At 34.0% G+C, this 27,734-nt stretch overlaps 2 protein-coding genes across 2 annotated transcripts in view; both read left to right on the forward strand.

The window, feature by feature from the left end:
- LOC114333357 (myrosinase 1) overlaps positions 1-27,734 on the forward strand; it is a 117,769-nt gene that overhangs the window by 60,490 nt on the left and 29,545 nt on the right. The window lies entirely within an intron of this gene.
- Positions 340-27,196, forward strand: LOC114333355 (myrosinase 1-like). Its single transcript, XM_028283218.2, has 8 exons — positions 340-564; positions 8,305-8,571; positions 8,974-9,377; positions 11,895-11,989; positions 17,979-18,272; positions 18,797-18,934; positions 25,426-25,532; positions 26,956-27,196. Exons 1-8 carry the CDS (start codon positions 521-523, stop codon positions 27,152-27,154), a joined length of 1,548 nt encoding a protein of 515 aa, XP_028139019.1. The 5' UTR covers positions 340-520; the 3' UTR covers positions 27,155-27,196.

Raw genomic sequence — 27,734 nt, forward strand, 5'->3', positions numbered from 1 at the left:
GCTTCTATGAAACAGAAGAAGGCTGGTTGGAAAAAAATTCTATGTGAATAATGTGCTGATGTTTTTACGTTTGCTTTCTGGGGGCCCAGGGCAGCTGCCCAGCTTGCCCCCTTAAATCCGGGCCTACGTATGCTACTTGAAATGTCCTTCAAAACCGTTAGCATTGAATGGGTTAACAAAATTTTGTTTAAACTGTAAACTGTAAAATATAATATTTATATATCTATAATTGCAACAATAAAAAAATAAAATATTTTATCAAATAATAAAAAAATGTAAATATATAATCTTTCATTGCAGTCTTTCTTAATACAGTCTTGGCAGTAAAATAAAAAAATCTCTTTAGATCAATCCTTTAAATTTGTTTAATTATGTATATCCTTAATATTAAGTTAACTACCTTATCTAGTTATAGCATTCAATAGCATACATTGTAGATATGCATAACCTATATATTTAACTGCAAACGATACATATTGGTTATGGCATACGAGCATTCGGAGAAGCGTGTATAATAATAATGTGCAAAATAGTTTATTGCCTGGTTTTATTAACTTATTTAAGGTAAGTGTTAACTAGATATTTTGATCTTTTATGAAAGAAATCTTTTTCTTCTTTTAAGTGAAGATGTCGTCACTATCATGGTCACTACCTTTACTCTCTCTACCGCTGTTCTAGAGAGTTCTATGGAACTGTATTTAAACCAGTCCCTTAAATTCTTCAACCAAGACACTCTCCTTATTCCTATACTCCTTCCGCCTCTTTTCTTTCACTGTATTAACAGTTTTAGTGGTATTTAACTTTCTTATTTTTATTGTGTGTATTATTTCGCATTCTTCGCCCATGGATTTGCCAAATCCAGGTCCTAGGTATTTGTATTTATCAACCCTTTCTATTGGTAGATTTTCCAAATGTATGTTTCTTTGTATCTTTGTTTTCTTAGTTATTATCATGTATTTGTTCTTTTTTATATTTACTTTCAGTGTATAATCGTCACAGAAACTGTTTGTTTAGTAGTAATTAGAGCTGCTCAGCAGAGCTTGCCATAATCACGGTGTCATCTGCATATCGTATCTTGTTAATAGATATTCCGTTAATTATATTATTCCTTCACTTTGAGATAATAATGCTTGTTCAAAAATGGCTTCACTATATACATTAAATAGTAATCCCTGCTATAATAGATATAATATAATAAATACATCCCTGCCTAACATATCTCCTGATTTTAATTTCTGGACTGGGTTCGTTATCTATTCCAATTTGTGCTCTTTGATTCCAGTAAAGGTTTGTTATTATTCGTAAGACCCCTTTGTTCATTTTGTTTATCTATCTAGAAAGAAATCTAGAAATTTAAAGTAAAATCTATGAATCAACGACAAAGAAAGTCTGAAAACGATTTTTGGTAACACACCATACCATTGATTAATAACTACAGTTTAATATTTATAATCAATGACCATACCTTAATTCCTGATTAAAACATGTTCTGGTTTATTATTTAACTATTCTTCTGTTTTCTTTCTTTGCTCCAAAACTCTAAGTGATTCTTTGCTGCGTTTGCTATTTTCCTTTACTTTTGCCAATGTTGTGCAATAATCCCTCATTGTTGTACAGCCACCTTACGTAAATCATTCGTTACTGCATCCCTTCCTATTTTTCTTGGGAACCTTTCGCTTGAGAAACATGGGAATTGAACTTTTTAGAATATGGCCTAGTTTGCCAAATTCTGCCCATATAAGATCTATTCGTCTCTGTATTTCATGCGTTTTAGGCCTGGATCCCGCGTACCAAAAAAAGTTGATTAATAGCAAGCTGAAAATTTGTTAATAGCTTACTGGTGTCTAGTCGGACAGACTAATATACGGGACCACTGGAACAGGGGAAATTTTAATTGTGGAACAGTTTAAAAATTTGGAACGTCAGATTACGAAAACGTTCCATGTATTTTGTCGGACAGAATTTCCAATTGATTTCTTACTATTTCATTAAAATCTCGTGAAAAAATCAGACTGGTGTTTATCACCAACTGAGCATTTTAATGAGTGGAACACGAAGAACATATCAAATGACAAGAAGCATGTTGGTTAGTAATAGCAGTCTAATTTTTGCATGAGAGTGTAATATAAGGGTAACAAATCAATTGGTTGTTCTGTCCGACAAAATACATGGAACATTTTCGTAATCTGACGTTCCAAATTTTTAAACTGTTCCACAATTAAAACTTCCCCTGTTCCAGTGTTCCCGTACATCAAAGTTTGTCCGACGGAACACCGATAAGCTATTAACAAATTTTCAGCTTGCTATTAATCAACTTTTTTTGGTACGCGGGATCCAGGTCTATTTGATTGACTCTGTTTATTTTGATCTCGTCTCCCAGATATTAGTAAGTGTCTGTTTGTTGCATGGTATTATTGTCAATAGTTATGTTTCCACTCTTTACGAGATTTGTCATAAGTTTAGTTATCTGCCCTATCAGACAGAGTTTTGCGAATGTATTATAGAAACTGTATCCTGTATGTTATCAGCGATTAATACATCATCCTCAAAACCTCAGATGATTTAATCTCTCTTCATCTATATTGATCTCCGACCCACAGAAAGTTCCCGACTGTTTAGATTTCTTTGTTACAAAAGGGTTCTCAAGGGGATATCTAAGTATCGAATCAAATTTTGATGAAAAGAGCCTCTGCCCAAGTTGCACAATTACAAAACCAACTGGCAAGATTTCAGAGAAAGGGTTGAAGCAAATATTGAACTAAACGTATCACTAAAGTCACCAGAAGAACTAGAAAAAGAAATCCAAAATTACACAACAACGATTCAGAAAGCTGCATGGAAATCAACACCCCCACCAACAAAAGCAAAACAAAAAATTAATTGTCCAATAAATGTCAGAGAAAAAATTAATTGTCCAAAAAGGGTATCTGAGTAGAACTTGGAAGCAAACTAGACATCCAGATGACAAGTTAAGGCTCAATAGAGCAGCACGACAATTGAAGGAACTACTAAAACAACTAAAAAATACAGCGTTCAAGAATACCTAGAAAATTTAACGCCGTCAGATGCCAGCGCTTATGCGCTATGGAAGGCTACAAAAAAATTAAAACGGCAACATCGTCATATCCCACCAATTAGAAAATCCAATGGAACATAAGCCAGAACAAACAATGAAAAGGCAGAAACTTTCGGCGAATACCTAGAAGAAGTTTTCAAACCTATACCAGCTGCTGCAACAAATAACGATCAAGAAATCTACAATTTCCTACAGAACCAAACCCCGACAGGAGAAAACACACTACACGTTTCACCCAAAGAAGTTCAAAACATAATCAACAATATTCTAATAAAAAAGAAAGCACCTGGCTATGACTTAATCACAGGTGAGGTAATTAAAAATCTACCTACCAAAGCAATTAAAATGCTAACTCAATTGTGTAATGCGGTACTAAGGCTAAAACACTTCCCAATCCAATGGAAAATTGCGGAAATTATCCTTATAGAAAAATCAGGAAAACCTCCAAATGAGCCCACTTCATATCGACCAATTAGTTTAATGCCAGTAATGTCTAAGATCATGGAGAAAATAATAGAAAAAAGACTTCTACAAATACTAACAGACAGAAATATGATACCCGACCACCAATTTTTCTTTACGAAAGAGCATGGTACCGTCGAACAAGTTCACAGAGTGGTCAACGTTATAAATAAAATATTTGAAGAAAAAAGTTACTGTTCAGCAGCATTCCTCGATGTTAGCCAGGCTTTTGATCAAGTTTGGCATCAAGGACTGTTGTATAAACTGAAAAAGAACTTACCAGAGGAACTATATACACTCCTTAAGTCATATTTATCAGAAAGATACTTTCGAGTGAAGTTTGAGTCAGCCTATATAAAACTATATCCCATCAGATCAGGGGTACCGCAAGGAAGCGTTCTGGGACCACAACTGTATCTGATTTACACAGCCGACTTACCCACAAATCGTGATACAACGACCATTACCTTTGCAGACGATACTGCAATCCTAGCAGTACACAAAAATCCCGTCGAAGCTGCTGCAAAACTCCAGAGTGTATTAAATCAAATAAATACATGGGCACAAAATTGGAGAATTAAATTGAATGAACAAAAATCAAACCATATTGTTTTACAAAATGTCACGGTGAATCACCTACAGTAACAATAACTAATAAGGTAATTCCCTCAGTTACCTCTGTAAAATATCTGGGCATGAACTTAGACAGGGGATTAACCTGGAGAACCCATATATGGAACAAACGGAAACAACTGGGCATAAAATTTAGTAAGCATTATTGGCTTCTAAAGCGTAAGTCTAAGCTCACGACAAGAAATAAACTGCTAGTCTACAACACAATATTCAAATCAGTCTGGGCATATGGTCTGCAGCTTTGGGGAACAGCATACAAGTCGAATGTATCCATAATTGAGAGATTCCAGTCCAAGGTGTTACCTTCAATAATAATCGATGCTGCGTGGTTTGTTACTAACAGGGATATTTACAATGATCTGGAAACGAAAACCGTCAGTGAAGTGATAGTGGAGTTAAGTGCAAAATACATCGTACGTCTTGAAAGCCACGCGAATGTGCTTGCAATTAATTTGTTAGACAACAGTCAGGAAACAAAACGGTTAAAGAGACAGACACCATTAGATTTACCGCACAGACATCATTATTGTTACAGTAGCTAAGTTAATATATGTAATACAGTAATTTAATATTATCTCTATAGAGATGTGTGGCGCTGATCACAATCTCTTCATGTCATTATTTCTCAGATAAAATGTGCCTATTTTTATATGTTATAACAGATTGCCTAATAAACATATAAAAAAAATCTATATTGATGCCCATGTCTTGCCATTGAGTGTTAATAAATATTGACTCTACAGCCGTGAACAGTTTAGGTGAAATATTGTCTTTTTGTCTGACTCCTCGACCTAAGCTAAATTTTTCTGTGTCTCCGTGTAGTCGTATACTTGACGTAGCTTTCTTATAGATGTTTTTGATTAGTAACGTGTATCTGTAGTCTATTCGGCTTTGATTTAGGGCTTCCAGTACTGTTTCAAACTCCAAGGAATCAAAAGCCTTCTCGTAATTTACAAATGCAAGAACCAGTGGTATGTTGTACTCGATGCATTTTTCAGTTAATATCTTTATGGTATGCAAATGGTGACGCAACAAGACGCAATGGTGGTATCAACAAGACGCAAATAATGACTAATCTGGTGCTAAATCGTAATATTGAGCAGACTGCATCTTATAAGTATTTGGGACATGAAATTCGGTTGGGAAGAGATAACCAGACGTGCGAGCTCCCACGTCGCATAGGATTAGCCTGGGCAGCGTTTGGTAAACTGAGCTATGTATTTGAATCGGACTTACCCATATGCTTGAAAAGGAAAATCTTTGACCAGTGTGTACTGCCTGTACTCACTTATGGAGCGGAAACATTAACACTCACAAAAAAGGTAGTGAACAAGATTCGCATAACTCAGAGGGCTATGGAGCGCCAGATGTTGGGTGTCTCCCTGAGGAACCGAATTCCAAACGAAGAAATACGTCGTAGAACAAAAACAACGGACGCCGTCGAAAGAATCGCGTCGCTCAAGTGGAATTGGGCAGGACACGTCGCCAGATTGTCAGACAACCGATGGACAAAACGTATTGTCGAATGGAGGCCACGAGAAGAAGCACTACGGAGCAGAGGACGACCACCAACCAGATGGGCTGACGATCTGAAGCGTATTGTCGGCAACTGGATGCAAGCCGCACAAAACAGAGAAAGCTGAGGGAGACCTATGTCCAGCAGTGGACGAGTACGGGTTGATGATGATGATGATGATGCAAATGGTCATTGGTGCAATATCCTGTTCTGAAGCCTGCCTCTTCTTTGGGCTGATAGAAATCAAGTTTAGGTGTTAGTCTCTTCGTTAAGATTTTCATAAAGAGTTTGTACATATGTGTCAAGAGGCTGATGGGTCTGTAATTTTCTAATTTAGTAATATCACCTTTTTTGTGTAACAAGACTATCACTGCATTGTTCCATTCTTTTCAAATAGTACCCAGATGTAAGCATTTATTAAACAGTTGCTTACTAATTTTAATAGGATTTGTCCTCCTGCTTTTATTGTCTCAATAACGAGTCCATCATCACCAGGCGATCGATGGTTCTTCATTTCCTGATCTTACTTCTTACACTGTAAGGGGTAAAAAAAAGTACTTCAGATCCATGATTTATGAGGATCCTTACTTATATCAGTAGGCAACATGACAAGCAGTTCAAACGTATTTAGCGAGCTTACAGCGAATAAGAATTTAAAATGTTACAGGTGTAACAGAAAATGTGTGAATGGTATTAGATGTATTGGATGTAATACATTTATGCATTTTAAATGTGCTAACGTTGACGAAAATCATCCAGTAAGTGATTTTAAATGTGACCAATGTGATATACCGGAAGCTGTATTCTTTGACGCAAGGAGGAGACTGCTGGCGGTAAGATTGATCCAAAAATTTTATCTACGTAATTAAACAAAAAGGCTGCCTAATACATGAACTGAAAGATAAAATTATTATTTTAAATAAACAAATTGAATTAATGAAGAAAGTGGATTCCGATGTTCAATATTTTTCAAGTAAAGATATGTTAGTCAGCAAAAACACAAACACGAAAGAAGCTAATCACAATTTAATGAGTGTATCTACTAACAACAAACAGCAAGCAGGGAATTTTAAAACAATTAGAACTGATAATGATATCGTTTCCAAACCTGACCAACATTCGACAATGTTGAAACGTACAGCAATGTTGCAAAGAGATCTAAGGGTTTGCTCACTACGGAAAGCAATGGATTGTATCCTCGCTCCGACCCTTGCTCCCTGATATTTATATTCGTGAATTCTCGCATTTAAAATAATGTATCTATTTCACATAGCGATCGAATGTATATGTCCAAAAATTGTAATATAAAAATAAAAATCGATCTGTTTTGGCATTTCCTTAAAATCTAATAACTATTGCCAAATATCTAGGTGGACTGTTTTCTTTGGCCCACCCTGTATAACAAATAAGTACCAAACGTCATGCCTGTTAGACTTAAAGTAAACAAAACTATTATACATTTTTTTATTTCATATCAGTCAGTATAAACGAACCCTGAAATTGTTTTTGTTTACTTTCTCATTATCAAAAACTATATTATGATAAATAAGTAGTGAGTGTGTTGTGACAAATTTCGCAATAATATTTCCGGAACGACTAAATAATAGTTAAATAGTATGGCATCCTAATCCAGGTCGACCTTCCGACCTTTACCAGATGAAACATTTTTTTATTAAACTTTATACATAGACAAGTACGTCTTGAATATCTTGCCTATCAAAATATGTTTATGTAAATATGACAAAAAACAAAAACCCGCTAAACTCCGTAAAAATGAGTGGCGCATATAATATTCCAGCTACAAAAGATCTGATATGAATATTACGTGGCGCGAACATGTATTTTCATTTTGATGGGAAATAAAATTCTAGTTTTATTTTAAAAGATTTTTCCATAATATTGGCTAAATTTGAAGTAAAGCGCGCCACAAAAGAGCTTCAAAATTCAAACTGTATCAAAGTTACTCTTTTGTGTCGCGCTTTACTTCAAATTTAGCAAATATTATGGAAAAATATTTTAAAATAAAACTAGAATTTTATTTTGCGTCAAAATAAAAATACAATTTCGCGCCACGTAATATTCATATCAGCTCTTTTGTAGCTGGAATATTGTATGCGCGTCTCATTTTTATGGCGTTTGGCGGTTTTTTATTCTTGTATACTATACACCCAACTTTTATTTGTTTGATTGTAGAATGTACAGATCTGGATTTTATTACTAAACTTTAGCTTGCGTCTTTTTGTGTATTCGGGTGTACTGTTGCCATGGATCGCATTCCGTAGTGTTATACAATTTAGAAATGCAGATAGTAAACGCAGTGATAATGGACGTAACCTAGAGAGGGGAATCGGGGCCCGAGCAAGCAATACAGAGCGAAGATATATCAATAGAGATAGCGGGAATAGAGCGCCTCACGCTGACCTACATTTATCGCACTTCCACATGATAAGCACTTTACTGATAGAGAGTCCCTGATAGAGAGTATAGCACATCAGAGAGTGCTATCGGTTGGGGGAGTGGATGGTCTGGAGCACTCCACCTGGTAGGGTGGAGTGATTCCTGAGCTAATCACTGTTGCTTGCTTGCAGTGACAATCCAAAATTTCATTATTTTACAGATTTTCTGATGCCAAAAATAACGGAACGTTTCCAGCAAACTTTTTATTTGGAGTAGCTACTTCTTCTTTTCAAATAGAAGGTGCATGGAACGAAGATGGTAAAGGAGAAAGTATGTGGGACAATTTTAGCCATCGAGTGCCATCCCCGATAAAGAACGGTGACACAGCAGATGTAGCTTGTGATTCCTACCACAAATATAAAGAAGACGTCAAACTCGTAGCGGATCTTGGCGCTGATTTTTATAGGTTTTCAATTTCTTGGCCAAGGTAATTTTTTTATCTTTTTATTTAAGAAAAAATTAATTGTATGAATATAAAATCTGTAGTTATGTTTTGTACTCTCCATTTTTAGCTTTTAGTTCTCACTTCATTCTTTAAGTGGACTTTGCTACAAAAGCACAATCTACTCTGATGGGCACGAACGAAAACACGACCCATAGAGTCGGTTTCTATCTTTTCTGCTATAGTAAATGTTGCGTGCATCTAGGTCTTCGGCAAAAGCCTTGCCAATGCTTCGACTACAAACCAAACAAACATTTACTACAGCACAAGAAATATAAATCGAGTCTATCGAGTATCAACTTTGTCATTTTGCCTTTAATTCCTCTTAATTATACAGTGCCTATAAACCAAAATATATATTTCCATTGCAACTAAATTTATTTACAGAATTCTTCCTACTGGCTATACCGACAACATCAATCAAAAGGGTATCCAGTATTATCAGAATTTAGTTAAGGAGTGTCTGAAATACAACCTGATACCAGTAGCTACTTTATATCACTGGGAAATTCCACAATCGCTATTTGCTGCTAAATTGGACTGGACTAATCCTGCCTTTATTGATATTTTTGTGAATTATACCAGAGTTGTCATTCAGAATCTTCCTGATGTAGGTCTGTGGATAACCATAAACGAACCCAAACAGATCTGTCATCAAGGCTATGGTGAAGGTACGCTAGCTCCAGGACTCCTCCTTAGCGGGCTGGAGGACTACCAATGTGATTATATTGTACTCAAGGCTCACGCGAAGACTTATAATATGTATAAGAAGGAGTTTCCACACTATCAAGGTAATATTCTCGTAACATAACAAAATGGTAGTGATTAATCATCATCAGGGACGCGCCCGCGCCCAGTAACTTCGGCGCCGTCGTGCAAAATATTGATAAGCGCCTTTATCAAAATTACCAGGGTAGAAATATCAATTACTCCTTCACATTTCAACGTGGAAAACTATGAAATTTTTTCTACGTCTACCCAGAATTTTTTTTGAAGGAGACAATAAGTACACAGTACACTTATAAAAAATAATATATTCTTCTTCCTTCTTGTATGAAGACTTAAAAGCATGTTTCTTCTTCAATATTAGCCTACTAAATTGTTTAGATTATCGCACCATCTTTTTCTTGGTCTGCCAATAATTCTTCGTCCATTTGGTGACTTACCTCGTATCGTGCTATTCGTACTATCCTATCCTCTGCCATTCTACTAATGTGTTCGTTCCACTCCTGTTTCCGTTTTGTCGTCCATCCATTTTATGTCTTCTACATTGCATGATTTTCTTATGTTTTCGCTTCTCTCCCTCTCCAACAGACTTTTGCCAGATATTTGTCGAAGTATTTGCATCTCTGTTGTTTCTAGTAGTCTAGTAGTTATTAAAAATAATTTTTTAAAACTATATTGCACAATAAAACAGAGCAGAATAAAAACTATGTTAAAGTGATATAACATTACTTAAAATTATAAAAAAAACTGAAGCTCAAAAAATAAAACATTTATATTGCGATTTTTTAATCAAATACACTTATTATGATGAAAACCAATGGATATTTCTTATAGAAATTGAACTTTTCTTGCTTTACCTTTGACAAATTCATTAATTAGATTTTCAATATTCAGGTCCTTCAAAAACTCAAATTCTGTAGAAATAATAGCAAGATTTTCTAGCCGCTCCTGACCCATTCTAGATCTTAAGTAATTGAAGCGTTTATTTGAAAAACAACACTTGTCCAAAAATGAAAATTTTGGCAAATCAAGAAAAACTGCCCAGCTTTAATTTATTTCAAATCTTACTTTTATTAAGACATTCATTGGAAGGAATGTGGATATCAAAATAATTGTACAAACTTACCAAAATATATTCGAAAATATAGAGGTATTGTGTTGTAAAGTTTCTGCCATGCTGAACTATTTCTAATAAAAAAAAACAACCCATTATTACTATCAAAGAATGCACACAACTGATAAATTTAAGGATAACATCATTCACACTTACAATTACCGTTGACTAAGATGGGACAAGTGTTGTTTTTACAAAAAATTGCATGTACATCTGTTGTTTTTCTAAAACTATAAAAATTTTCTATGCAGTGTGAACTTGAACTAAATGTGTGAACTGGAGAAAGAAACTAGGTACTATTCTATGAGAACAATACATAAAGTCGAATTTTCAAAAAATGGACATAATGTGTTGTTTTTCAAATAAACGCTTCAATTCTTAATTAGTTTTAGTTTAGAAAATAATCTCTCGGCTGAAGCTACAGAAATCGGTATAGTTAGATAATACTATACGTAACGCGATAGTAATGTTTGGGGATGAGTGGACTAAGTTATTTTTTGCAATGTTTTTTTTGCTTCAAAAAATATTTAGTGTTGAATTGGATATTTAATTAACTTTGGCGAGTCAAAGGGCGCCTTTAACGCCTTGGCGCCGTCATGCGCCGTACGACCTTGCCCATATGGACAGCGCGTCCCTGATCATCATCATCACCACCACCACCATCATCATCATCATCAACCCGTACTCTTATTCTTATTTATGTGTTCTTCTCTGTTGTTCTTCTTATTGCGTCGTCTCCTTTGAAAGGTCGTTGATCTAAATAACAATTGTCGCTTTGGAAAACTGCTACTTGAACGATTTCCGTCGATTAGCAGTTAATAAATCCATCTCTCCTCTGTTCCTTTATAACAGACAAGTAATAATGGCTAAAAAGAGAAGATTAGGGCGATAATAATTATTCTTACATAGACCAAGGGTGACTTTAGGGTAATACTCCGATCGTATACAAAAGAAAGATACTAAGACCTCGTTGCTCAGAATCGGGAGTTGTATTAGGGCGTATTGTAACAAAAATAATATTTGGCAACCCTGCCGCCCACTGACGAAGGATCCTGTCAACGGTTCTGACACACAGAGACATTCGACATCCAGGCTTCAACGATGATATATTATAATTTATAGTTTTGTATTTGTTCTTTTCGGCAATTAAGATACCGCTCACAGTAATGTGCTTATTTTTATTTTTTAATCTAGAGTTGCAGTTACAGTTTTACAGTGTAGTTGAAGTTAAACTACGAAACACAGAAATAAAGCCTTTCCCTGCAGTGTATCTACTTTCACACTCAACATCCCTTACAATTTGGCGCCCACGTTGGGCGCCAAAATAACAGATGGATAATAATTAGATAACAGTTTGACACAAAGAAATCATGAAATACTGGAATTTTAGAAATTGCAGAATCATAAGGCGCAGATAAGACTTGACCTAGAAGGAGTGTTAATAATATTATCTTATTCTTGCTTTTAGCTCATATGTCGTTAACTATAGACTGTGAATGGTATCAACCTTACACGAATTCCAAGGAGGATATTGACGCAGCTAGAAGAAATCTTGATTTTGAAGTAAGTATATGCATAACAAGGTTCTGAAATTGCTTTATTGTGGTATCATCATTCAATGTTCGCTTGTCCACTGCTAGACATAGATCCCCTCATAATGTCATCAAATTCCTATGATAAAGTTTTAGATTATCAGTCCAACGTGTTGGTGGACGACCTCTGTTTCGGTAGATAGGCATCATTTCTTGGTCTACATTCCAGTATCCGCTTTGTCGATCTTATTGTGGCATTTCTATGTCTAATTTAAGTGTTACGTTTATATGGGATTAAGCCACAATTATTGGTGTAATGAAAATTATATTTTTAGTTAACTAATATTCGACTTTTTGATATCTATTATGGAAATCGTTCTCAAAAATAAAATATTTGAACAACTTCTGGGAAGATGTATAACCTGCTATTTTAGATGTGTCTTTTTGAAAAATTGACATACCTAGCCTAGATCTTGTAGGGCACAGGGTGTGTGTGGTTGAAAAAAATTGGGGGTGGAGTTATTATTTTATTTTTTATTGATGTATTTGTGTAATCTGTATCATAAATTTGATTGTGCAACTTAAGTTTTTTAAATCTTATAAGAATAATTTGTGTATTGTGTGTTGTATATACGGGTGTTAGTAAATAAGTATGAAAAATTTTAAGGGCTAATTTTACATGAAAAATTAATGCCAGTTTGCTCTATAAACATGTGTCCGCAAATGCTTAGTTTCGGAGATACGGGGTGTTGAAATTTTTATTTCAAACTACCAATTTATTTATTGCTTTAAGACCAGTTGAGCTATGAAAATGAAATTTGGTGAGTTTTAGGAGGTAGTTATTACGAATTTTATGACATACAATTAAGAATTTTGTATTCATCATTGGCGCGCCTACGGGCAATGTTCTGAATTATTTTAAAGAAAAAAATAGTACGCCACTGAGATATTTCGAATTAGAAATTATTTTTAAATTTCACGTCTAATTTATGATAAATAACCTTTCTTGCCTTTTTTTCATATGATGCACCGTTTTTATGCAGAAAAATAAAACATCTTGGCGCCTATTTTTCATTTCTTAATACATCATCAAGAACTATCCAATATAATAATACTAAACTAGAACAATAACAGAAAATATTACTAATACCATTTCAACTAGGTGCAAAGCTGCAAGAAATGTTTCAAATGATCTGCTTTACAGGTAACAGAAGAATTTTATAATCATCATTGGCGCGCGTACGGGTAATGGTCTGAATTTTTTGAAGAAAAAAATAGTACGCCACTGAGATATGTCAAACTAAAAATCATTTTTGAATTCCTCGTTCAATTGACGACAAAAAATCTTTCTTGCCTTTTTTTCATATGCGGCGCTGTTTTTATACAAAAAAATTAAACATTTTAACGTTTACAAAGTATTTGAACAAGTTTCTATGCATATGGAAACTACCTCAAATACTTGGTAAGCGTTAAGATGTTTTATTTTTTTGTATAAAAACGGCGCCTCATATGAAAAAAAGGAAAGAAAGATTTTTTGTCGTAAATTAGACGAGGAATTCAAAAATGATTTTTAGTTTGACATATCTTAGTGGCGTACTATTTTTTTCTTCAAAAAATTCAGACCATTACCCGTACGCGCGCCAATGATGAATATAAAAGGAGAACATTTCTTGCAGCTTTGCACCTAGTTGAAATCGTATTAGTAATATTTTCTGTTATTGTTCTAGTTTAGCATTATTATATTGGATAGTTCTTGATGATGTATTAAGAAATGAAAAATACGCGCCAAGATGTTTTATTTTTCTGCATAAAAACGGTGATTCATGTGAAAAAAGGCAAGAAAGGGTTTTTATCATAAATTAGACGTGGAATTTAAAAATAATTTTTAATTCGAAATATCTCAGTGGCGTACTATTTTTTTCTTTAAAAAAATTCAGACCATTGCCCGTAGGCGCGCCAATGATGAATACAAAATTCTTAATTGTATGTCATAAAATTCGTAATAACTACCTCCTAAAACTCACCAAATTTCATTTTCATAGCTCAACTTGTCTTAGAGCAATAAATAAATTGGCAGTTTGAAATAAAAATTTCAACACCCCGTATCTCCGAAACTAAGCATTTGTGGACATATGTTTATAGAGCAAACTGGTATTAATTTTTTATGTAGAATTAGCCCTTAAAATTTTTCATACTTATTTACTAACACCCTGTATATTGTGTTTGAGAATGTAGATGACTTGTTCTCCGATTTGCTTCTATATTAATTGTGGCTCAATCCCATATAAATATAATATTTAAATTAGACATGCCACAAGAAAGCAGTTTCAAAATCTTATTCTTGTTTGATTCATAATAACCTTTAAATTAATAAAGAGAAATGAGAAGTCCCAGATCTAAAACAATAAATCTGAAAATTCTCGTGGAACCAATTTCTGGTAACATCCTTTATTCCCTTTCGTCTACTTTATTCGTCCCTTTCGTCTACTTTATTCGTCGTCTCCTTGCCTTATAAATTATAAAATGCAGATACTAAGGATGTTACCAGAAAGTGGTTCCAAGAAAATTTTCAAATTTTTTGTTTTAAATCTGGGACTTCTCATTTCTCTTTAATAGATGTCGCTACCGTTACAGCGTCCGATACGCAGAATTATTTTCATAATTCTGATTAAATAGGCAGCTTGGTTTCGTTTAGATTCAGAGGTGTTCATGTAGCCCCACCGAAGACGTCTGGAGACACAGAAACGTGCATATGGGGATGGTGGATCATCTCTGAACTGAAATGTAATAATTTTCTTGATTTCTAGCCCGATCAAAGAACAATCTGACCCCAAAAAAATAAAGGAAGGATGAAAATTTGGGAATAGGTAGTTAAAATTGTCTATTATTATACAGGGTATTTGGTAAAGAATGGGCCATACCTTAACCTCAGGTTACTGAGATTAAAATAGGCCGATTTAAGCTAACTTACCTTAGTACAAAGTTTATAATACCCGAGATACAGGGTGTCAAAATTAAACATTTATTATTGAATATTTCCTGACAGGTATGAGATAACAACATAAACTTTGGTATGTGGGGGTTTTTTGGGTCGAGAAAACTAAATTCCCTACCAAAACTTATGTATTGCACAGAGGGCGCCACATACGCCTTTCAGCACTCATTTATTACGTTCAATTTTTTTTATCCCTCACTCTGTATAATTTTGACATTAAAATTTTTATTCTCCTATTAGTTTTACTTAAAAAAAGTATACTTCTTTCATCTCCCTAAACTTAACCGTTTTCGAGATAAACGCATTTTAAATCTGCGATACAACATAATTTTTAGCATAATATCATTGTAGATCCACCCGAAAAATAACTTAAAACCATAATAATTGTGCCAGTAAAAATCTCAAATTTATGTCATTGCATCGCAAATTCCATTTGAAGAAATTTGCGATACATTTTTAGATAATTTTATGGTTTTAAGTTATTTTTCGGGTGTAACTACAATGATATTATGCTAAAAGTGATGGTGTATCGCAGATTTACAATGCGTTTATCTCGAAAACGGTTGAGTTTAGGGAGATGAAAGAAGTATGCCTTTTTTAAGTAGAACTAATAGTAGAATAAAAATTTTAATGTTAAAATTATACAGAGTGAGGGTTAAAAAAAATTGAACGTAATAAATGAGTGCTGAAAGGCGTATGTGACGCCCTCTGGGCAATACATAATTTTTGGTAGGGAATTTAGTTTTCTCGACCCAAAAAATCCCCACATACCAAATTTCATGTTGTTATCTCATACTTGTCAGGAAATATTCAATAATAAATAAAAAAAAGTTTAACTTTGACACCTTGTATCTCGGTTATTATAAACTTTGTACTAAGGTAAGTTAGATTAAATCGGCCTATTATAACCTCAGGAACCTGAGGTTAAGCTATGGCCCATTCTTTACCAAACACCCTGTACAAGAAAAAGTTTACAATTCTACGTCCCCTCCATTTTTCAAAAATGGAGTGGAATACCCCCTCTCGATGGTGAAAAATATACATTCAAAATAAGTCCGGAATTGGATAAAATGATTAATTCTAAGCAACTTTTGTACCATAGAGTTTTTTCCCTAAGTCAATATTTTTAGAGTTATTTACAAGTGAATATGTTCATTTTTATCAGAAAAAAAGATGTTTTCGGACGGTTTTTCGGAGATAATTCAAAAAGTAAGTATTTCAGCGAAAAAAATATTTTTAGCAAAAATATAGGTTATAAAAAATTGAAAAAAAGGTGTATGCTTGAGGTCTGTAGACCCAGCAGAAGCAGAGTTGTAGCTAATGAAAAGTAGGTTCTTCTTCATCAAATTCCAAATCGAATATTTCAATGTGAAATAATCCAAAAACAGAGCACTTTTCGGGGAAAATTCATTTTAACTTTTTTAAAGTGTTTAAAAAAAGGTCTATTTTTGTTTTTTTAAAAAAACTTGTAACATTAAAAGTAAGTAAGTTACGCTCAAAATATTGTTGGGCCCTTTTATTTTTTGGAAAAAAGATGTTTTCGGACGGTTTTTAGGAGATAACTCAAAAAGTAAGTATTTCAGCGAAAAAAATATTGTTAGCAAAAATATAGCTTATAAAAAATTGAAAAAAAAAGGTGTATGCTTGAGGTCTGTAGACCCAATAGAAGCAGAGTTGTAGCTAATGAAAATTAGGTTCTTCTTTATCAAATTCCAAATCGAATATTTCAATGTGAAATAACCCAAAAACAGAGCACTTTTCGGGGAAAATTCATTTTAACTTTTTTAAAGTGTTTAAAAAAAGGTATTTTTGTTTTTTAAAAAAGCTTGTAACATTAAAAGTAAGTGAGTTACGCTCAAAATTTTGTTGGGCCCTTTTATTTTTTTTAATTTTATCATTACCACTTCACAAGTTACTTTGCGTATGTATTATTTATATGATCCGTAAGTTTCATCGGTTCAAAGTGCTTATTTTTGAAAAAGCTATAGTTAAAATGACTTGAACGAGTAACTAATCACGAATTTAGGCAAATTTTGAATAGCCATAGCGTAACCAATTTTTGTCTAACAACAAAACAAAAAAGAAGGAATATTCAGAAAAGAAAAACGTACATTTTATTACTCTTTAAGATTTTTGTATTACTAATAATTTTTAAGTTAATTCCATGAACAATTCCATTTTTTTTTTCAAAATAAAAAAAATGTTTTATTTTAAACCCATTTTTTTTAAATGAGCACTTTGCACCAATCAAACTTAGAGATAATATAAATAATAATTAGTAAAGTAACTTGTGAAGCGGTAACGATTAATTTTATTTGGGAAGCTAATTAGGGGGTGATTTTCGCGATTTTTGTACCAAAAAAAACGGACCAACAATATTTTAAGCGTAACTCACTTATTTTTAATGTTAAAAGTTTTTTTTTAAACAAAAATAAACCTTTTTTAAACACTTTAAAAAAGTTATAAGGAATTTTCCCCTAAAAGTGCTCTGTTGTTTGGTTATTTTACATTGAAATATTCGATTTGGAATTTGACGAATGAGAACTTACTTTTCATTAGCTACAACTCTGCTTCTACTGGATCTGCAGACCTCACGCGTACACCATTTTTTTTCAATTTTTTATAAGCTATATTTTCACTAGAATATTTTTTTCGCTAGAATACTTACTTTTTGAGTTATCTGCGAAAAACCGTCCAAAAACATGTTTTTTTTTTTGTTAAAAATGAACATATTCACTCGCAAATAACTCGAAACGTATTAACTTAGTGAAAAAACTCTATAGAACAAAAGTTGCTTAGAACTAGTCATTTTATCCAATTCCGGGCCTATTTTGAACGTATATTTTTTCACTCCCGAGAAAATATTTTTCACCCCGTATTTCCCAAGTTTCAACTACCTATTCCCAAATTTTCATCCTTCCTTTATTTTTTTGGAGGTTTTCGTAAAATTTTGTTTTTCCTGATCATTCATTCACCACTTTCAATTTAATGATGTACTAATTATTAAAAATATGTCTTGTTTTAGTGTGGCATGTACTCTCATCCACTATACTATGGTGATTGGCCTCCAAGCGTGAAGGCACGCGTCAAATTCAGAAGTGAACTAGAAGGATACAACAAAAGTCGATTACCAGAATTCACTACAGAAGAGATCAATTACATAAAAGGAACTTCTGATTTATATTTGTTGAATGTTTATTTTGCGTATTTAGCTAAAGATGTACCCGAAGCTCCCAGTAATGTTACTAGTTTCCGATCTGACATTAAGGCAAAACTCATTCGATTTCCTGGAACTAGTGTCGGAATTAATGGATTTCCCGTAAGTATAAGATGAATTCAACATTTTCGATTATCATATTAGGGTCATTCGTAAAATAAGGAGAAAAAGTGCGAGGTGCTGGGAGAAATCTGGCAACATTGCCTTACACATCAACTATCTCTCTCTCACTTCACCACTTGTGTCTCGCTGCATTGCTCAGTGTCGGTCTAGCAGCCTTCTAAGATGGAGGTTCCGATATCTGTAACAGCCAATGTGAAATTAATGCTGTGATACGTTTTATTAAAATACAAAATGGATTTCACCGATTGAAATTCATTGTGAGAAGAAAATCTTGTGTAATTATGAAATCAAAAATTTGGCTTTAGCAAAGATAGGCCATGCACTAGAAAATCTGGATTGGAAGATTGTGAGAAGCAAGTTTGAAGTGATATTCCGAGAAACGAATATATATTTATATACCGGCGTACGAATTTTTTATTTTAACAATTTTAGCAACTTAAGTATTTTCTTTTAAAATCCATTACAAACTTTTCATATCTCTTGATTTCTTTATAAACTTTTAGATAGTACCGTGGAGTATAGAAAATATGTTGAAATTTATAAAGGATGAATATAAAGATCCTGTCATACTCGTTACAGAAATAGGGACTTCTGAAGATGGGTCTACTTTGGAAGATGATATGAGAATAGACTATCTTGAAGTGAGTATAGAATAATAAATATATAATACGTAACAATTAAGAGTATTATTTTAATAAAATTAAAAATAATATTAAAAATAAAACTTTTATTGAGGCCACGTTTCTGGTAACGCCTTCGTGGTTTCTACATAAACCAAATGAGTGCTGGAAACAAAGAAGGCCAGGGGAGCTCTATAAATTGTATCTCACTTCCTGCCTGTCCAGTGTGGCAAAATTCCATCGAACAATTGGGCCCGAATACGAGTAGTTTTATTCCTAACTTGGTATAAGGGACCAAGTTTTTGTTGGAATTTGGCCACGATGGACCGGCAGGAAGTAAGATATAATTTGCAGACAGCTTAGGTTTGGAGTCTGATTCGTAAAAACAGAAACATAATATTAACTAAAAATGTATAAACATTTTCAATTTCTTTGCAATCCGAAAATGCAGCAGCATTATACTCTAGTTAAATCGGTGAGTGCAGGAATAGTCTATACCGGTTTCGGTGATTTTTTTCCCATCAGTAGTCTCATATCCTCTTCCCTCCGATTTAACCAGGTATTTCGCTTTGTGCCGTTCCGAATTGCAAAGAAAGAAATGCCACGGATGTACTAGAGACATCTACCGAGAAACATAATAAGTTATCAATCAAGTAGCACAGAAAACGACAATAAATGTCGTTCCCATACCACCAGATTGACAACAGGTGGAACTTTCTCTGGTTACAACCTCCTGTGATTTTCAAAAATTATAAATCATACAGGGTGCCGAGACGAAATTAAGATGAGGGAATTTTAAATAATTTAGGTCCCATCTGCTCAGCGTGGTAAAAGTTCCAACGAGAAAGATTCCTCAGTATTAGTTTGACTTTCGTGGAGGACGGTTGTGTGCGATAGCGAACTTTTACCGTATTTTGTTTTGTTCTGTTTATTGTTGCTTAAATTGTGAAATGTTTTGTGGTTCGTGTTTATGAACAATTTTATAGTTATTATTTTCATTTCGCTCAACCGTATTGTTTATCAAAATCAACGAGTGTTTTTTACACTGTTATTATTGTTTACTTTCGTTGACATTGACCGGTATTTCAAGAGTTTATTCTTGCCTTTAAAATGGTTGATTTTAAATGTGATGTTTGCCAAAAAATTTTCTCCGAAAAGGATAAATATAAACTTCGCTGCGGTGGTGAATGTCGCCGATATTTTTGTACGTCGTGTACTGGTCTAGACAAAGCTACTACCAAGGTACTCTATCATCAAAAGTACCACAATATTAGATTCTTTTGTAGTATCTGTGATTCTCCCACAGTAAGACATCTTCACGATAAAGTTTCTCAGCTCCAGAAATCACAGATACCCATTGAAATTGTAGAAGCACTGGGGACTTGTCTAAAGAAAAATATCAATTTATTTCCAGTCATCTCAGAAATCTATGACACCTTGAATACTCATGACCCAAATTTGAAAAATCTTTACAAAAGAATAGATGCAATTCACAGTCATCTTACGAGAAGCCCTGACAATGAAAATGAATCTTTATTCCATACGATCAGGGAAATGAAACAAGACATTTTTAATCTGGTGTCAATATTTATGGGCAATCATGAAGAGACTGTAAAGGTCCAAATTCAGGATACATCAAAGGAAGAAATAGTGAAGGAAATGGCTGACTTGAAAATGACTATCAACCAAATGGCACACAAAATTGAAAAGCTAGGTACCAATGAAAAACCAAATAAAACTCCACCGCAAACCATAAAAAAGTCCATTTCAACTCAAACTGATCCTACAGAAACCCAAGAGCCTTTAGTGTCTTCTCCTTCAAAGGTAAATACTGTACCACCTACCAAATACACTGTAAAAGAAAACTGGCATTATGTGGTTGTATCAAAAATTCCACCTCCTTATACTGCTAAACAGATTGCACACTATGTCAAGGAGAAACTTGGTACCACCGATTTTATTCGATGCTTCCCATTGCTGAGGGATACGGATAGACCAGACTCTGACTTTAAGATCGGTGTGCAAAATCAAAGTTTCATCAAGTTGCTGAAAGATCCAAGTTTGTGGCCGCCTGGTACTGTAGTAGACAACCTTAATGACAATCCTCCAGCGCATGCCAATTCAGCTCCAACAACCATAAAAGTAGCGGCTCCAGCATCCAGTACTCCTTACACGACACCATCAACACCTACTAAGGAGGGCATATCCATTCAGATTGGTTCAGATAGGGATGCCATTATTGCAAGTAAGTCCTTTAATAAACAAAATTCAAGTATTGTGGTTACGGAGAAAACTATGAAAAAGGATGATGGGCTTTGTATGGACCCGATGACTCCACCTATAGTGCGGCTATCTCGTACTGCCGATGTGGAAAATAGTCGTTACTTGTTAGCTAGACTGAGGGACCCTGGAATTTTGAATCCTCTTCGACTCTTCCTTGCCTATCTCCATGATCAGCCCCCGAGTACGTGTTACGATGGGCACACCAACACCACCATTAAGTTGATGCTGGCTTCAGAGGGACTTCCTACTGGCGTGGATTCCCTGCGTAAGCTGTATCACAGATTCCATGAGGCTTATGGTATTAGTACTGCTGAAGTTGAAGAAGATCTTTCGGCTTTTGGAACCTTCTTTTCCACTGAGACACGCCTCCGACTCCAGAAAATTAGGGAATGTCAGAATAAATATTTTTCAAGTAATTCCCCATCTAGCAAAAATTTTTTTTAAATAAATTGACGCGTACAGAAGATCAAGCGCCTTCTGACAATTTGGACGATAGCAAGCTAAGTTTATTTCTTATTAACATTCAGTCCTTAAGACACAAAACTGATGAATTACTTCTATTACTAGAAGAGCTAAATTTTCCTGAGATTGTTGCCATAACTGAACATTGGTTAAATGTTGATGAACCTGTGTTTATTAAAAATTACACTATTATATCCAGATTTAACAGGAGTAGATTATCTCATGGGGGTACTTTGATTATGTATACACAAAATGACTTTTCAGCAGTGACCAAATTTGATAATTTATTAATTGAAAAAGTTTTTGAATTCTCCATAATTTATCAGAAATCTTCTGACCTCTATATTATTTGTATTTATAGAACTCCCGATGCGGATGTGCAGATTTTCTTACAACAACTACTTACCTTGCTAGAATCTATTCCTTCAAAAAGTAAATTAATTCTATGTGGCGATCTAAATATTGACTACTCCAGTGTGTGTGCTGCTCAAGAATCTCTTCATTCTATCTTTGATTCCTTTGGTATAGGTATGCATGTAAATTCTCCAACCAGAATAACTAAAACTAGCTCTAGTATCATTGACTATGTCGTATCGTCTTTAGCTCCAAATTCTACTGACTGTACTGTTTTCAACTCAGGTTTCTCTGATCATGAAGCAGTATTGACTACATTTTGGTTAAAATCAAAAAATAATAGTGAAAACACGCAACGAAAATTGTTCCGTGTCTTTGGAGAACAAAATTTTTTAACATTTAAACACCTATGTCAAACAACTGACTGGGACTTCCGCTCTGTTGATGTCGACATCGAGTTTTCTAGATTCATAAAGTTATTGTCTGGTCTGGCATACGAATCCTTTCCTCTTAGGCCCATCAAAACTAAACATCGTAAACCCTGGTCAACTAGAGGTCTACGTATATCTGCAAAGAACATGCGCTCATTATCGTACCTAAAAAAATTCTCGGACAACATATCCTTCCATGATTACGTTAGGCTTTACAAGAAAATTTACCATAAAGCCATAAAAGCCGCCAAGGAAATTTATTACAATGCGAGGCTGGCTAAATCAGGTAATGTTGCTAAGGAAACGTGGTCTATCGTAAATGAACTGAGAGATAAGACTTCTTCTCCCACCATAATCCCGACTTCTACTGAGACCCTGAACAATTACTTTGTAAATGTGGCAAAAAATTTAACAAATACTATACCTCCTTCTCAGGATCCGATTTCATATCTTTCTCATAGGAATGTAAATAGTTTCTTTTTTACACCCATAGTATTAGGTGAACTACGCTCTACAATAAATGCCATTAAAAATAAATCGTCATCTGGGACTGATGGCCTCACTCTTAAAATGTTTTCTGCTCTACCTGATTGCACTTTAAACCATCTTACTACCTTAATAAACAGGTCATTCGAAACTGGAGTTTTTCCAAGCTGCCTTAAGACAGCGATAATTATTCCTATACATAAAAGAGGCGATAAAGATCTTGCTTCGAATTATCGCCCTATTGCACTCCTGCCCACGTTGTCGAAGATAATTGAAAGTCTGGTAAAAAAAAAGAATCTTATCTTTTCTGTTGAAATACAAATTGCTTACTCCACATCAATTTGGATTCCTCAGTGACAAATGCACGAATGATGCTATGTTCTTCCTTTTCGATCATGTTTACTCCAGTCTAAACAACCATCACTCTACAGCAACAATTTTCTGTGATTTCTCTAAAGCATTCGATTGTGTAAACCATAACATCTTGACTGACAAATTACAGCACTATGGATTTAGGGGAAATGCTCTTAAATGGCTTAAATCATATCTTAATAAAAGAAGTCAGTTTGTAAGGGTTGACACGAAGACGTCTTCTTGCATGCCATTAGAATGTGGGGTACCTCAGGGTTCAGTTCTAGGCCCTATATTGTTTCTGATATACATAAATGACATCTCTAGTCTGAACATTAAAGGTAAAATATGTCTCTTTGCAGATGATACTAGTATTACTTGGAGTAACACGGATATTATGGATCTTCGCAATACCATAGCTACAGACCTAGTCACCATTAAATCGTGGTGCGATTCGAATCTCCTGTTATTTAACGTTTCTAAAACCAAAGTCCTACCTTACAACAGTATGATGCAACCTTTAGTACTTAATAACAACAGTCTAGAGGTAGTTGAATCGGTGAAGTTCTTAGGGCTTATTGTGGATAAGTCTCTAAAATGGAACTTGCACATTGATGCCTTACACAAAAAATTAAGTTCTGCTTGTTTTGCGCTAAGATCAGTTGCTACGGAAATGAATTTGTCAACATCTAGGACCGTTTATTATGCCCTTTTTGAGTCTCATCTTCGGTACGCGCTTCCATTCTGGGGTACGTGTTGTGCGACTCAATTTGAGCGTATTTTTAAACTACAAAAGAGAGCTCTTCGTTACTCCCTGAGACTCAATAGCAGAGATCATTGCCAAGAATTCTTTAAAAAATTTAAGATATTAACTCTTCCTTCTTTGTTTGTTTTTGAATCCGTTTGTTTAATCCGCAAACATGCATCAGAAGGTCCAGAGAGACCCACTCATAACTATCCCCTTAGAAACGTGGATCATAATCTTTATCTGCCAACCCCACGGTCTGAGCTGGTTAAGTGCTCTATACTATACAATTCGAGAAAAATGTACAATCACCTGCCATCTAACATCAAATCTATTGCAGCATTTCCCGCTTTTCGCAAGGCCTTGAAAGCTTATTTGCTGGAGAAAGCTTTTTATACAGTGAATGACTTTTTTATAAACGATTTGAATTCAGCAAATTGACTTGTAGGATTATTACTTTCGAGTACTTGTGTACAAATTTGCAGCGGCATAGAACTTTTGATTTACTTTCCCTTTCCCCTTTCCTCGTTTGCCTTCTTTTTGCTCTGACGTTGTATACATATTGTTTGCAAAATTTTTAATTTTTTAATGTGTACTTAATAACTGTAAAATTATATTAAGTAGTATAACTCACGCCATTTACTTGGTGTCTGTTTCTGTTTTTGTTTTGTTTGTAGTTTTTTACTATTTTTTGTTTTTTATTGTATTTTTTATTTTGTATAAGCTTTGTCCACAAATTGTTAAAATTTTTTGACAATAAAGCATACCTTACTTACTTACTTACTTACTTACTTAATACTCAACACAAGAGTAAATGAATTAAAAATGTATTTCTCGGTAGATGTATCTAGTACATCCGCGGCATTTCTTTCTTTGCAATTCGGAACGGCCCAAAGCGAAGTACCTGGTTAAATCGGAGAGAAGAGGATATGGATTACTGGATTAGCCTGGAGGAAATGTCGCGGAGAATGTCCTGTATGAATTACTGGAGAGGACTACTAATGAGGGGAAAAATACCCGAAACCGGTATAGACTCTTCCTGCACTCACCGATTTAACTAGAGTATAATGCTGCTGCATTTTCAGATTGCAAAGAAATTGAAAATGTTTATACATTTTTAATTCATTTACTCTTTTGTTGAGTACTAAGGAATCTTTCTCGTTGGAACTTTTACCACGCTGAGCAGATGGGACGTGAATTATTTAAAATTCCCTCATCCTAATTTCGTCTGGGCACCCTGTATGATTTATAATTTATGAAAATCACGGGAGGTTGTAACCAGAGAAAGTTCCACCTGTTGTCAATCTGGTGGTATGGGAACGACATTTATTGTCGTTTTCTGTGCTACTTGATTGATAACTTATTTTATTTTATAATATTAACTTTTGGGTTTATTTTAGAAAACATACAATGCAATTCTCGAAGCTATGTACAACTATGATGTAAAGGTAGTAGGAGTAACAGTATGGAGTTTATTAGATAATTTAGAATGGATGGACGGATATACGTAAGTGTCAACATTTAAGTACACAGTGGATATTTAAGAACGTGGGCTAAAAATGTCGGACCAATCCTTTTTAAATGTATTCATTTTTTCGAACCCTGATAAAACTAATAAATATTTTTGTAAAATTTAAACGCAGAATGACACATAATTACCGAGAGCCGAAAGTCCCTGAAAACTTCTACAATGTTTATTTTAATAAGTAAGATATGTGAAAAAGAAATTATTATGAAGAAAAAGAAAAAAAATTATTTTTGACTTTAAATTTCTTAATCAAAAGAAATTTTTGATTATTCTAAGGCTATTTGATTATTCTCAATCTGTGGTACCTACTGGTGGTAGGTACATATCATTATGTGCGGTGGTACACAAAACGCAAAAACATAGCCAAAATCTAGCATATTTGGAGTTAATTAGTTTACCTACTTCTGTTGTACCCAAAATAATTAGAAGAATTTTGTGGTACATGATAAACATTGAAGACCACTGTTCGAATGGACTTTCGGCCCTCGGTAATAATGTAATTTTCATTCGGCGTTTAAATTTTTCAAAAATATTTATTAGTTTTCTCATGATTTGAAAAAAATCTAGTACCTATAAAGAAAGTACTAGGTACTAGTACACTTTAGAAGACCAAAAATAATAATTTTTTTCAAGAATTTTCTTCTTAGAACCTTTATTAAAACTGAACATAAAACTTTTTACATATTAATATCTAACTCTTAGAGAGTACAAAAGATATATCTTTTTTCATTTACGCACTTGCACTAATATTGTAGATGGCGCAAAAGTTGATGCCTCGAAAAATGATGGCGGACAGTTAATCTCAGGATTGGGATATCTGAAACAAAAAAATCGTATTGCATTTGAAGAAGGAAGGTTTCTTACGTGACAATTTACCACAATTTGACCAAAAATAAAAAATAAATATTTTTTTAACCATGAAAAACTGAAAAAAAAACGGGCGATTTTTTTACAAATTTTTTTCAAATTTTGTAAAATCTTTTTTTTTGCGAAATTTTTCACTAATGGTGGTAGATTGTCACGTAAGAGACCTTTCTTTTTCCAATGCTGTACGATTTCTTTGTTTCAGAGATCCCAATCTTGAGATTAACTGTCCGCCATCGGAACTACTTTTTTCGAGGCCCCGTTTTTGGCGCCCTCTACAATATTAGTGTACATGCATAAATGAAAAAAGATATATTTTTTGTATTCTCTAAGAGTTAGGTATTAATATGTAAAAAGTTTTATGCTCATTTTTAATAAGGGTTCTGAGAAAAAAATCTTGAAAAATGCTTATTTTTGGTCTTCTAAAGTGTACTAGTACCTTAAAGCATTGATCCGAAATTTTGCACCTACGCTCTTATATAATAATTTACAACTATATATCTGATTTTTAAAATTCTCATCATGTTTTATCTTTCAGAGCCCGTTTTGGCCTCTACCACGTAGACTTTAATGATCCAAATCGAACAAGAACTCCGAAAAAATCAGTAGGCTATTATCAATATGTGGCAAGCACGAAACGTTTATTGAGTGCTGACAATGGTTCAAATTTGATTAACATTTCAGGATTTATGACGATAGTATTATTATTTACAATTCTGTGGAACACGTTTATGTAATAATTATTAATAGGATTATTAAATTTTTTACCAGAATAATAAGTACTACTTTTTCAATTTACCAGCAGTTTTTCCGTTTATTTTATTGAGATTAAAGCAATGAATACTAACACATAAATGAATAAAACCCCATGATATAGCGAGGAAGTGAAGATAAAATATGAAGAAAAGAAGAAAGCCTTTTTACAATACAGAACAAAACAAAGACAACAGACGTATAACCACTATAAACGAATGAGAAACGAAACATTTCAGTCAGGCAAATAAACAGGGAACACAGAGATCTCCTCAAAACAGATGGAACACGACTTCTCCGGAACACAAAAGGAAATATGGAGAATGATCAGGGGACAAAGAAAAGAGATGAACAAACTCATAAAAACAAAACACATTCAGAAGAAACCCTGGGCAGACTACTTTCGATCTCTATTAACTAAAGGTGACGATAATGAACCACCAACACCTGAAGTTACGACAAACAAAAAAATAAACATTGAGGAAGGAAAGGTAAAGGAAGCATTAACGAAATTAAAAAATAGAAAGTCACCAGGAGAGAATAGAATATCGAATGAAATTTGAC

This window comes from Diabrotica virgifera, chromosome 2 (genome assembly GCF_917563875.1).
Source record: "Diabrotica virgifera virgifera chromosome 2, PGI_DIABVI_V3a".
Classification (NCBI taxonomy): Eukaryota; Metazoa; Arthropoda; class Insecta; order Coleoptera; family Chrysomelidae; genus Diabrotica; species Diabrotica virgifera.

What these genes read in the sequence shown, in the direction of transcription:
- LOC114333355 (XM_028283218.2), top strand. Translation starts at nt 521, where the DNA reads ATGTGCAAAATAGTTTATTGCCTGGTTTTATTAACTTATTTAAG. An exon ending in GTTTTATTAACTTATTTAAG is followed by an intron (nt 565 to 8,304) that starts GTAAGTGTTAAC and finishes ATTATTTTACAG; the next exon opens with ATTTTCTGATGCCAAAAATA. An exon ending in TTTTCAATTTCTTGGCCAAG is followed by an intron (nt 8,572 to 8,973) that starts GTAATTTTTTTA and finishes ATTTATTTACAG; the next exon opens with AATTCTTCCTACTGGCTATA.